This window comes from Sphaerodactylus townsendi, linkage group LG15, assembly GCF_021028975.2.
Source record: "Sphaerodactylus townsendi isolate TG3544 linkage group LG15, MPM_Stown_v2.3, whole genome shotgun sequence".
In the NCBI taxonomy this organism is placed as follows: Eukaryota; Metazoa; Chordata; class Lepidosauria; order Squamata; family Sphaerodactylidae; genus Sphaerodactylus; species Sphaerodactylus townsendi.
The window spans coordinates 1,715,256-1,727,414 of NC_059439.1; the positions used below are offsets into that span (position 1 = coordinate 1,715,256).

Sequence of the window (12,159 nt, forward strand, 5' to 3'; positions counted from 1 at the left end):
CTTCCCTCTTGGTTCCCCTAAAAGGGACACCAAATGTGAAACAAGTTTTTCATAGTTTCCCATACTACTGCTAACAGTATCTGCAATAACTACTGAGGAGCCTAGAAACTTGCGGGTGGTGTTGCTTAGTGCTTCCTTGGTTTTATTACATGTTTTTGTTGACCATCTTATTATGGGAGTTGTGTCACTTGCCTTATGGTTTGAAACTGTGGCAGTAGAGGTCTCTGCGAGGGAGAGGGTGAGTGGAAGGTGATCGCTAATCATAGAATCCCCTATCCTAAAGGCTTGGAGATTGGCTAACAAGTGTGGGGACACAAGTATATAATCTATTACGCTGCACCCATGGGAAGAGATGAAAGTAAATTCGCCTGCATTTGGAAACTTAATCAGTCCATTCAGCCAGAATTTGTTGTGTAGCTAAATGGAGCCCATTTGAGTTGGAATTTAGATCCTTAGATCTCCTTGCATATGGTGTAAAGTGTAGCTGAAGGAGTTCTTAATCTATATCTTCTTGGGAACATAATTGGATGGGATCGTTTCCTACCCTGGCGTTAAAATCCCCCGCCACTACTAACTCTGACTGGGGATGCTTGGCTTCTAAGTCACCTATAAAATTTGACAGTCTTCTCCAATCACTGTCATTAGCTACTGACCCATTTCTTGGGGGGAGGTAGACATTCACTAGGATAAAGCTTTTGTTATTGTACAGAATTGTGATCGCCTGTGCAATTGGTTCCCACACATCAAGTTCAGTTGAGGCAATTCCTTGAGATGTAAATGTTGCTAAGCCTCCTGATGGTCTGCCTCTGTTCTTTAAGGTTGAAGCATGAAGTGTAAATGATTTGTAACCATGAATGTTAATTGGGGAGGTCATCCATGTCTCCTGTAACAGAATGATATGGAATTGGGTGAGGTAGTGGGTAAATTCGGAGTTCAGTGTCTTATTTGCCCACCCAGCAATGTTCCAGGAGATGGTCTCAAGGCCTGTTGGCGGGGCATTTGGGGGTAGTAGTCAGTCTGTAGAGTTCAACTTCCCAATTTCTTCATCGATATGGTGTACCACACATCCGTTTCTGTTGCTGTTGTTTAAAGATGTTCTCGCTGGAAGAGAGAGGGTCTGGGGAGTTATATTTCCCATGCTAGCCCCATACAGACTGCAAGTGTCCTCTGTGTTTGAGTCCATAGCAACGTCATTGTGTGGTGGAATATTGGATGCTGCTTGTTGAATTGAAGGTAAATCTTTATCTTTGTTGAATGCCTCGTGAACCTCAGGTAGCTCCTTGTCCTTCTTGGATACCTCAGAACTTCCAAATTCGATGATTGCTTCAGTTATAGGCCGGGGTTTCCCGGGGCACTTAGTTGTACTTGTAGATGATGGTGGTGGCACTCTCACCTGCTGTGCAGTTTGTAGGGAGTCTGACCAACTGAGTTCAAGTAGTTCGTGTGCCCATGATTTGCGGCTGTTACTTTGGGTCCGTGAAGGATATAAAGCCTCCATGGGTTTTGGGTCCACATCCCACTCATATGCCACATTTTTTGAGAGGGGCTTTGACAGTTGTTGTTGCTTTTGATTTAGAGTTTCACGCAAGGGAGCTTCACGGGCTGATGTCGCTGGAGTTAATGTCGCTAGAACTGGGGTGTCAATGATCAATTCGTTCTCATCCAGAATCAGGCCACCCCTTTCCTGTAATGTCTTCTTTGGACTTTCTTTTCTTTGTTGTCTATTTAATATCCCTGTGGTGATAAGTTGATTATCTCCCATTCGCTCCTCTGTTCCTGTTTGGGATAGTGAGCTGTTGATCAGAGAAAGTTGTGATACTAATTGATTCCAGTCTTTCACTAAACCTTGAATTGGGAGACTAAGCTTTGGTACTGTATTCTTAGATTCCCTTCCAATCAGCTTGTTCATCACTGAGTCTTTAAACATTCTTACCACCAGGATATCATATTTTTTCTGCAAGTGCTCTTTGATTTGGAGCAGTCTATTAGGAGTCTTGCTTTGCGTAAACGTGAGAGCAAGCCTTCTGTAATGACCCATTTTTGGGAGTGACTCAAATTTAGAAAGATGTAAGCCTCCAGGTTTACATTGCAACAGAGAGCTTAGTGACTGTCTGATTGAACAATGACTGCCCCAACGGTTTGCATTCAGACTGGAGTCTCCAATATACAAGGCTATTTGCTCCCTTTGCAGTACTAAGGACTGTGAGTTGTGCCCAAAAGGGCAGCTGGATTTCTGGTCGGTGGGTGGCTTATGAAGACTTCCGAGGCTTGGTGAACGGGATCCAAGATCCAAGGTGCGGAGATCAAGCCAGGTCCTCCAGAGGGCTGCAGCAGGGGGAGGAGGAGGAGGAGGAGAGGAGGCGCTCCCGCATTTATTTGGGGTCACCTGGGTGGGAGAGAAGACAGAGAAACTCTTTGAATGATCTATTTGTGTCGCCTGTCCAGGATTGGACAGACCTCTGAAAGAAAGACAGGGAAGAATGGCTCCTGGCCTGGGGTGGGGGGTCCCAAGCGGGGCAGATCCACTCTGCATTAAGGGGCTTTCTCAGATGGAGCCGTTTTGGGTGTGGGGGAAGGGCAACGTCTGGAGAATGACCAGCATCCGGTCGGGTCTTTTTCAGCCGTATTTGAGCAGAATAGGGGCCCTCGGGGCTCTTAGGGGCCAGCTGAGGCGACCGAGGATGAGCCTCGTTGTGGAGCTTCAGCACATTTGATGGCTCTAAGGACCCGCATTTCTGTGGAAACGGTGGCCTTACCAGCCTTGGGCAGGAGCGCCTGGATCTCACTCGGAGCCTCCCTGCCCTTCCACAGCTGGTAGAGGAGGGCAGAGAGGCTCATCCGGAGGTCGTCTTCCTGGAGAAGAGGGGAGAGAGCCCCCAGTGACCCCAGGGCTCCTTTTCCTGCCAGCACACGGCTGGGATGTTGCCCTCCGTCTCCTTCCCACACCCACCCCTCCGCCCCCGTCCCCTTCCCCAGCCCAGCCGCTCACCTCCTCCTCCTCCAGGAGTTGGCCTGCCCGGCCCAGGACAGAGTAGAGGAGGACGAGGCTGCCCTCCCGCACCCAGTCCTGGGCCAGGTGGGAGACGTTGAGCCACGCTGCCTGGGCGAAGGCTTGCTTCTGTTGCTGGGTGAGGTGTCCCAGGAACACCTGCAATCAAGAAGGCACCCTTGGAGTCCTCTCCTGCCCTGCCCCAGCTAAAGCCGTGGAGGGGGGGAACTGCCCTGGCCTTCCCCCCCCTCCCTCCCCGGACAGCCGGGCTCCTGCCCTGCTCCTTTGGCCTGCCTCCTGCCCTTTCCAAACGGAGGCCTGGAGCTCCCTGAGGCAGGGACGCCCCTCTTCTCTCCCAGGCAGGGCCGGGCCCCTTGAGGGGACATGGAATCCAGACCAGAGTCCAGGGAGGGCCCTCGAGGGCGCCCTCGCTAAGGCCGGGGGAGAGGGCCATCTATCTCTTTGGCCTTCCTGGGCCCCCCTGGGGGGAGGGGGAATCCAGAGACCCCTCTTGGCAAGGGCCCCTCCCTTTCACGAGGACGCCTTCCAGCCCCCCCCCCCAGAGACCCCGCTTACCTCACCCACGTGGCGGAGGTGCCAGAAGCCCTCCTTCCAGGGCTGCCCTGGGTTGGCCTCCCAGCGGGGGTCCCTGGTCTTCTTGCGGAGCCCTGAGGAGAGGAGGGAAGAACTGACGACGTGAAGAAGAAGAACAGGAGGAGGAGGAGGAGGAGTTTGGATTTCTATCCCCCCTTTCTCTCCTGTAGGAGACTCAAAGCAGCTTACAATTTCCTTGCCCTTCTCCCCTCACAACAAACACCCTGTGAGGTGGGTGGGGCTGAGAGAGCTCCAAAGAGCTGTGACTAGCCCAAGGTCACCCAGCTGGCATGTGTGGGAGTGCACAGGCTGATCTGAATTCCCCAGATAAGCCTCCACAGCTCAGGCGGCAGAGCTGGGAATCAAACCCGGATCCTCCAGATTAGATACACGAGCTCTTAACCTCCTACGCCACTGCTGCTCCAGCAAGAAGTGGGGCCAGAGGACGTGAGGTCAGAGAGGTGGGGACCGGCTTCCGGCAAAGACAGGGGGCCTCATCCTGCCCACCCAGCAACTTACCCCGCCGGCACTGCAGCAGCCTGTGCAGCTGGCCCAGGGTCCCCCTGGCCTGTTCCCGGATCCCGGTGTCCGGGTCGACCAGGGAGACGGCCAGCTGCACCAGCAGGTTCCCCAGGGCAGCGCTGTCCCGGATCTGGAAGGACAAGGAGAGAAGGCACGGCTCGCTGGTCCACGGGGAGAGGAGCAGCTCTGGCCACCAGTCAGCTTCCTGCCTCCTGGTCCCGCCTGTCCACCGCGTGGGGAGAGGCAAGAACCCAAAGGCACGGGTGGGGGACGCTCTGGCCCCCCAAGGGACACGGGCTCGCCTGAGAGGCGGGCAGGAGACCCAGGGAGACCCCCTTGTACAAGGGGGGGGGCTGGAGACGAGGAATCAGCAGGGTGGGAGATGGGGGTGGAGGCAGAGAGAGGCTGGAGCGGGGGCCCATGAAATCCCCCAGCTGAACCCACCCCCAGTGAGGGGGAAAGAAGACCCCCATCGCTCACCAGCCAGTCCAGCACCCTCCGCTTGCTTCAGCCCCCTTCCCCATCCTGCCCCCTGCCAGAGTGTTCCTCTTAGCAGAGAGGGGAGGATGCCCCACGGTCGGTTGGGGGAAGCCTGAAGGCCCGGTCCTCGGCTCCCCCTCCCCAAGTGGAAGCAAAGGAGCTTGGGATTCCCCCCCTTCTCCTGCTGTGCTCGGTGGCCCTCGGAGAGGCGGGTGGGGGGCTCACCTGGAAGGAGGGCAGGCGGCTGGCAAATTGAAGGAGGCAGCTGCTGAGGGAGGCGGCCCTGGACCGGGCGGTGGGACAGCTGGTCTGCAGCCAGTAGGCCAGGTGCTGTGGGAGCAAGCAGCGCGGTGGTCAGCAGGGGCTCTGCCCCCGTGGGGTTGCTGCCCGCAGCCCTCCTGGCTTTGTGCTCTCAGGCAGGCGGAGGGGGGGGCTGGTTCTTTCCGGCAGGAGGTCTCCCTGAGGGGAAAGGCTCAGAGGACTCCCCACCAGCCAGAATCCGGGGGCCCATCTCAACCCTCAGCAAAGTGCAGCTTGGACTGGACCGCTTTACGCTGCAGGTGGGGGGCTGCAGGTGTGGGGAGAGTCCTCAATGCAGGGACGATCTCCAAATCCCACCCCAGAGCGCATTGCTGTCCCCAGGAGGGCAGGCAGCGGTTGGGGGGGGGGGGTTCTACTGAAATGAAGAAACCTGATTGGATGCTGGCCATCAGGCACCCGGCATGGGGGAATTCCTGAGCCAGCATCCGAGACGGGGCCCCGGTGGGAGTGCAGTACGGCTTCTGCTGACCCTGAGGAGCCGCCACCTCCCGCTTGCCCCTGCAGCCTCCGCGGGGACCTCCCTCCAGCCCCTCCTGGTCTTCCCCACACTTACTTCCAGGAGTCCCACCACGTGCCCTGCCGATGGGTCCTCCCTGAGCAACTGCTCCAACATCCCACGGAGGCCCTTCTCGGCCCTGTCCTGCAGCTCCTGCAAGGAAGGTGGAGCTGGTTGTGGGTGGGCTGAATCCACCGCCCTCCTGGAAGACGAGCCTTTGGGACCCAAAGAGCGCCGCCGCCTCGGAGGCCTTTCCTGCCTGGCCTGAGGAAGACGGCTCTCCCCAGAGCTGCTCCTCAGCACTCCAGGAAAGACCTGGCTCCGGGCCCCGAGACCGGCAGGCCACTGCACCACGCCCTGACAAGGAGATATCAGTCGGCATTGAACTTACCAGCTGGTGGGGCTGGTGTGGGCCTGGGCTGCCGCTCACTATCAGCCGGACAGCCCAGGCCACGATGGAGCTCCGGAGATCTGGGCCCAGTGGAGGCTGGAACTGGCTGTCAGGAGGAAGGACAGTTGTCAGGTCCCATGTCGTCGTCGTCAGGGAGGGGAAGTCACCCCCAAACCTCGTGCCCAGTCCCTGACAGCGCCCCCTTCTCCCGGGCCCCACATGCGCAAACTCAGAGTGCGGAGGCTTCGGGGAGGCTCCTGGCTCCTGTGTGCAAATCTTCTCGTGTTCGGGGGGGGGGTCCCTTTCATCCCCCCCCCCCGGCAGCCTCTTCCCTTCAGGGGACCTCTCTTCTTCCCTGGCTCTGCCCACCGTCCCGCAGCCCTGAGGGTCTCCTGCTTCATCCAGCTCCTCCCCGTCCTACTGCTGTGGACAACGGTGCTCTCCGGAAAAGACGTACCTGAGCTTCTGGACGGTGGCCATGGCCTCCAGGAAGGGCTCCGTGAGGTCAAAGAAGGCCTCCTCCATGATGTCCTGGGGGTGAGCAAGGGGCCAAGCAGAGGGTCAGGGCTCCGTCAGCCTGTTCCTGCCCCCCGTTCCCCCCTCCCTCCCTCCTTCCCCGTGCAACGCCGGACTGGACACGAGTCCTCGGAGCAGAAAGGCTCCAGGTGGCTCAGGCGCCTCAGCCCAGCCTCCCGAGGCCAAAGCGATCGGGAAAGGCCCAGCCGGTGAAGCACCTGCCAGCCGCCGACACAACCCTGCAAAGCGGGCTCCGACCGGAGGCTGAAGGCAAGGCAGCCTTTCCCCCCCCCCCGGGGCCCCCCCGGGGCCCTCCCGGCCCTTCCCTCCCGCTGGCCCTTGCTCTCGCTCACCAGGATCTCCTCCCCGACGGCCTGCTTGCTGAAGGGGAGGGTGCGGAGGCCCCTGCCCTTGCAGGCCTCGCACACCCCCCCCACGGCCCGGAGGAAGGCCAGCTCCTGGTCGGGCCCCTGCAAGGCGGAAGAGGGGGGTCCTTAGCAGGGCGAGGGGAGCCCCGGGTCCCTGCTGCACGGCAGGGGGTAGGAGCTGCGTTTCCCCCACAACGGAGGAGGAGTCGTCGGCATCATCGCTGGAAACGAATCCGTCCCCGTTCTCTGGAAGGCTGCCCGGCTCAGTGGGGGTTGCCTGGGGGCTGGTGGCCCGGTGTGCCCTGCCGGCCTTTGGGGAGAGCCTTGGCAGACGCCCAGAGCACAGGGGGGCCCCTGGAAGCAAACCCCCCAGCCCAGAGGGAGGGAGTGGAGCCCCTCTGAGGAGTCCCTCTGCCTCGCCCGGGGCTGCTGAATCCCTGGGAACGGCCCTTTGCCGTGGGAGGTTTACCTTCTTTCCGGCCAGGTAGGCGGCCACAACCAGGGTGGGCGGGACGGCAGCTGCGGAGAGAGCACAGGGAGGACACAGGGTTGGCTTTGGGACTCCTTCATCCTCCCCCCCCCCCGAGCCCTGTCAGTCAGGCCCCCCGGACTGGGGATGGGTGTCCAGCCAGTGCTTGAGAGGCCCTGAGGGGCGATCTCCACCCGGAGGTGGGCAGGGGGCATAGCTCCCTGGACCTGTCGCTGGCGGCAGCTTTAGGCACGATGGGCCTGGCTTCTCCCTGGGGTCTGGGGTCAGCTCGTGGCTGTGGCTGATTTCAGCCCCTCTCACCCCACAGGACCCTGAGGGGGATGGCTGGGGGTGCCCTCGCTCCACAGGCCGCTTCGTCGCTTCCACCTCCCCGCCCTGCCAGCAATGCCACACGCGCCTGGAACGCGTCCTCACCTGCATCCTGCCGTCCGCTCTCCGTAGGGGCCAGAGGGGCAACCTTCCCCCTTAAGAATCTGGCCCGGAGGCGTTGGAGCCTGGAAGAGAGCACAGAGAAGGTGAGGAGTGGGCCTCGTGGCCTCCTGTGGCTCCCACTCTCCAGCCCTGTCCCCGTGGACACAGCTCGGCTGGGGTTTCGCTGGAACCTGTCATTTGGGGGCTGTGGGGTCCCTCTAAGCATGCTGGGCTCTCTGCCTGCATGAAAGGGCACGTTTCCCACACCCCCGAAGGCAGGGACAGCAGCAGAGAGCTCCCCCCTAGTTTCCAGCAGATCCCATTCCCCCAGGGGTCTGGCCCACCTTTGGGGCAGCTTTCTAGGTACTTACATTTTCTGGTGTTTTCTTAGCATCTCCCTTCCTAACTCCCTAACTCCCTAACAAACTCCCTAACTCTCTAACTAACAAACAAATTTGAAACTGAAAACGTATTTACAAAATCTACACTATGTACACTCGACACTAAAAGATAAACAACAAACACCTAACTTTAAAAAATTCAAAAACTCTACCTACGAAAACACTACGCTAATAAACAACAAACAAACAAACAAACAACGAACAAACAAACCAAGAACTAGCTACTCTAATAAAATCCAAACAACAAACCAAGAAGAAACTGATTAAATGCAAACAACAAAGAAAACAAGAAGAAACTGATAAAATGCAAAGAAACCAAGAAGAAACTGATTAAATGCAAACAACAAAGAAAACAAGAAGAAACTGATAAAATGCAAAGAAACAAGAAGAAACTGATAAAATGCAAACAACAAAGAAACAAGAAGAAACTGATAAAATGCAAACAACAAAGAAAACAAGAAGAAACTGATAAAATGCAAAGAAACCAAGAAGAAACTAATAAAATGCAAAGAAACCAAAAAGAAACTAATAAAATGCAAACAAACAAACAAAAACTAAACAAACAAAACAGCAAAACAACTCCTCCTCCTTCAACTCCTCCTCCACCAACCACCAACAAACACCACCAACTCTTTCGCCTCTCATACACCCACAGAGCTCACCAACCGACCAGGGGTCCAGAGGACCAGCAGGGGGTGATGTCACTAAGGAGGGTGTGCCCTGTCGCTTAGCAACCGGGCTCCACCTGCCTGGCTTTTCCTCTCCCCCCCAGCCATGGGGGGAGGGGCTTTGGGGGCAGGAGGGATCTAGCCATTAGGCGGCGGGAGGGGGAGAGGCGGCCAGATCTCCACCCAGCACAGATCCCGAGTTGTTGAATGAGACCTTCCTTTAGGCCTTCCAAGCCCACAGTTCAAAGCACAGGCCATTTGACATCAGCAGGATCAGAGGCCTAACAGAGCAGACCATTCTGCTCTTCTTCCAAGCTGGGGGGGAAAGAGGCCTTTTGGCCTGGCCCTGAAGGCATCGCGAAGAAGGCGGCCGAGACTCATGGGGGTGGGTCGAAGGATGGGGTGCAGCCCCTGAAGAAGCGCTGTTTCTAGTCCTCACGCAGCTCACTTCTCACAGGCCGGGGATGTGGGGGGGGGCAGGGGTGGGGCAGAACATAGACAACAAGGCTGGAGAGGCAGACTTTAGAAACTCCACACGGGCCCCAGAAGGGAGCAGCTGCCAGTCAGCTGACAGCAGCAGGGGGACCAGTAGCCCCACTGTAGGGGTTCCTGCTTGTTAGCAGGACTTCAGCCCTGCCCAGTGGCTCTGGCCCATAGAACTGGGTCTCCGGGAACTCAGGAATGGCTGCTTCCTGGAACTTCAGGTATCCCTTCTCATGGGCAACATGGCCGGTTTTCTGCTACTTGTCCCCAGTGAAACTGGATCTTGATTTTGTCTCTGTGTTGCTTTGGGGGAGGATTTGAAGGGCTGTATTTCCTGGAATGGTTAGCAAAAAGATGAGAACTTTGCCGTTTGTCTTTCATGCCCTCCATAAACACTGACCTGGCTACAGCTGTATCCAGTTGTCTTGGGCTTTGAGATGATAGAATCGTCAGAGTTGGCAGAGTTCTTTACCCTCGTGTCCAACCCCCTGCCATGCACAGGGCAGCTATCAGAGCACTCCTGGCAGATGGCCATCAGTTTCTTTTAAGAAAACCTCCCAAGAAGAAGAGTCCGCCACCGTCTGAGTCAGAGTTTTCCACTGTTGAACAGCCCTTGCTGTCAAGAAGTCCCTCCAAATGTTTACATGGGATCTCTTTTCTCGCCATTTGAACCCACTCATCTGTGTCTCAGTCTCTGGAGTTGCAGAAAACAAGCTTGTTCCAGATGAGTGGTGGCGAACCTATGGCACGGGTGCCAGAGGTGGCACTCAGAGCCCTCTCTGTGGGCACGCGCAAACAGAGTGCCCCCCCCCCCCATCTAGGCTGGCCTGGGCCGCTGGGCCTGATTATTAGCATTAAACCTAAGACCAAGGTTTGGGGAAGATGTGTAGGTAACCCTGTCAAGCGCTGGGTTTGCTTGAGCAAAGAAATGCAGCATAGAAATATTTGAATGAATAAATAAAAGTGTGATCTGTGAGTCCTGAAAATACCTCTGAATCAAATTGTAAAACACCCAAATTTTCAAATCCTGATATTTAGATCCCTGTTCTTTTCCTGAGAGGGCTCACTTTAGAAGCACACGTGCAGCTTAATTTCTAAAAATGGAACACTTCAAGCCAGGGGCGTACCTAGGCAAACTGTAGCCAGGGGACAAAACTTGAGTTTGCCCCCGCCCTCCCAATGGGCGGCCACCCTCCCCCATCACGACCAAACAATGATTTTTTTGCACCAGGTCATTTCTAATCACCATCTCATTATAGAACATGCCTCAACGCAGCAATAGTCCATACCACTCAGCAGAAATCAAACATTTAGGCAATTTTTTCAAAATGCTTTCAAAATGTTTTATCACTGCTAATGGCGTTCTTTGGTGTTATATCCAGCACCTCCAATTGATTTAGCATTGGAAACACAGCACAGTGCTGTGAGGAAGAGCGAGAGGGAGAGGACAGGGACAAATTTCAAGTCATGTTTTCCACAGTAGTTGCACACATTGGATTTTAATACTGACAAAGGCACTTACTGACATGAACTCACAGTCTTCTGAAAATAACTTAACTTAGAAAACATAGTCTTGGAATAACAACCAGAACAACTACTTTTTCCTCTGAAATATGTTTAAAAGCCTAGAAAGTATGAAACTCATCTATGACACTACGAAGGCACCCCAGATTACCTAAGAAGCCCAGTTCCAGAACTTATTCCGTTGTAGAGATAGAACCAGCCAGCTTTGCTGAAGTTTGGATGTCTGGGCACTCATTCTGTGAGTAGCAGCTTCACCTTCAACTGGAGTGCCCCCATAGCATTTGCCCCTCCAAAGCAGAAACTTCAGCAAAGTTGACTGGTTCCTTTCAAGGACGCTCAGCAGCAGCCCTGAAGAGTAAATTTGAAAGCCTCTACATAGAAACAAGACTGGCCGAACACTGCCATTGAAATCTCTACCACAGAGACAGCTTGGCATAACAGCAAGCCTCACCCAATCCCACACCGCTCACTGCTTCAAATAGAGGAGAAATAGCAGCATTTCCCCCTCCAGAAGAACAGAGGCACACACCCTTCCCTACTGCCTTCCACACACCTCCCTTTTAAAATGAAGCCACTCTACAACAACACCTAATGAACTACGCACATCAAGGGGGGGGGGCACATTTGCAAGCCCTGAATCTCCTACCAAATCCACACAGCACTACACCACAGCTGCAAACACAACTCCCCCCCCCCAAAAAAAAACCTGAAGTGGGGAGACCCACAGATCTGCCCAGGGCACAGCAAGAACTACAGGAAAACAAACCACTTCTACAGAAAAGGTTGTTTTCTTTTTAAAAAAGCTAAGACAACAAACTTAAAAGTAGAACCAAAGCAAGTTAGCAAGTAACAGCCTAGCCACAAAGCAGGGGTGGGGGGACAAACTGGGAGACACTTATATAGAAATTTCAAACCTAAACTAACAGAAGAAGGTAAAATTATGAAACCACAATACTGGGCGCAGTGTGTAACACACTTCTCTCTCTGAAGATGCCAGCCACAGATGCAGGTGAAACGTTAGGAACAAGATCTACCAGCCCATGGCCACACAGTCCGGAAAACCCACAACAACCAGTTGAATCCAACCAGGAAGCCTTTGACAATACAAAATGAATTTTGTTTTGTAAAATAAGATGTCAATGGTAAATTTTCCTTGCAATAAGAAAAGTTCTGAAGTTATGTGAACACATAGTTCAGAAATTAGTTTTAAGTCTACTGAGTTATACCTTAGCTAAGATTTTACATCCTCTTTATTAAGGATTTTAGTTTTAAGAATAATGGAATAATATAAAGAGATCCCACCAGTGGTGGGATCCAAAATTTTTAGTAACAGGCTCCCTCGCCAGCTCCCCCTCAGCAAAGGGGGCAGAGGCGTACCTAGGCAAACCTGAGCCCTGGGCAAAACCTGAGTTGGATGCCCTTCCCATGGGCAGTCACCCCACCACGACCCCAAAAATTTTTTTTCCACCAGGTCATTTCTAAATCATCATCACATTATAGAAAAT

General features: G+C 54.6%; 1 protein-coding gene across 1 annotated transcript; it reads right to left on the minus strand.

Annotated features, from left to right (window-relative positions):
- Positions 1 to 2,261: 2,261 nt before the first annotated feature.
- LOC125443989 lies at positions 2,262 to 8,306 on the minus strand. The gene is made up of 13 exons (XM_048516426.1): positions 7,950 to 8,306; positions 7,582 to 7,661; positions 7,147 to 7,196; positions 6,663 to 6,779; positions 6,251 to 6,324; positions 5,794 to 5,899; positions 5,460 to 5,555; positions 4,811 to 4,915; positions 4,103 to 4,235; positions 3,566 to 3,657; positions 2,990 to 3,148; positions 2,757 to 2,853; positions 2,262 to 2,386 (listed from the first exon to the last, which is right to left on the minus strand). Exons 1-13 carry the CDS (start codon positions 7,970 to 7,972, stop codon positions 2,373 to 2,375), a joined length of 1,146 nt encoding a protein of 381 aa, XP_048372383.1. The 5' UTR covers positions 7,973 to 8,306; the 3' UTR covers positions 2,262 to 2,372.
- Between the last annotated feature and the right edge of the window lie 3,853 nt (positions 8,307 to 12,159).

Bases quoted from the DNA above. Each gene is read 5' to 3' on its own strand.
- LOC125443989 (XM_048516426.1), bottom strand. From the start codon at position 7,972: ATGCTAAGAAAACACCAGAAAAT. The intron at 7,662-7,949 runs GTAAGTACCTAG...GCTCTCTTCCAG, and splicing joins CTAAGAAAACACCAGAAAAT to GCTCCAACGCCTCCGGGCCA. The intron at 3,658-4,102 runs GTAAGTTGCTGG...TCCTCTCCTCAG, and splicing joins GCTGCTGCAGTGCCGGCGGG to GGCTCCGCAAGAAGACCAGG.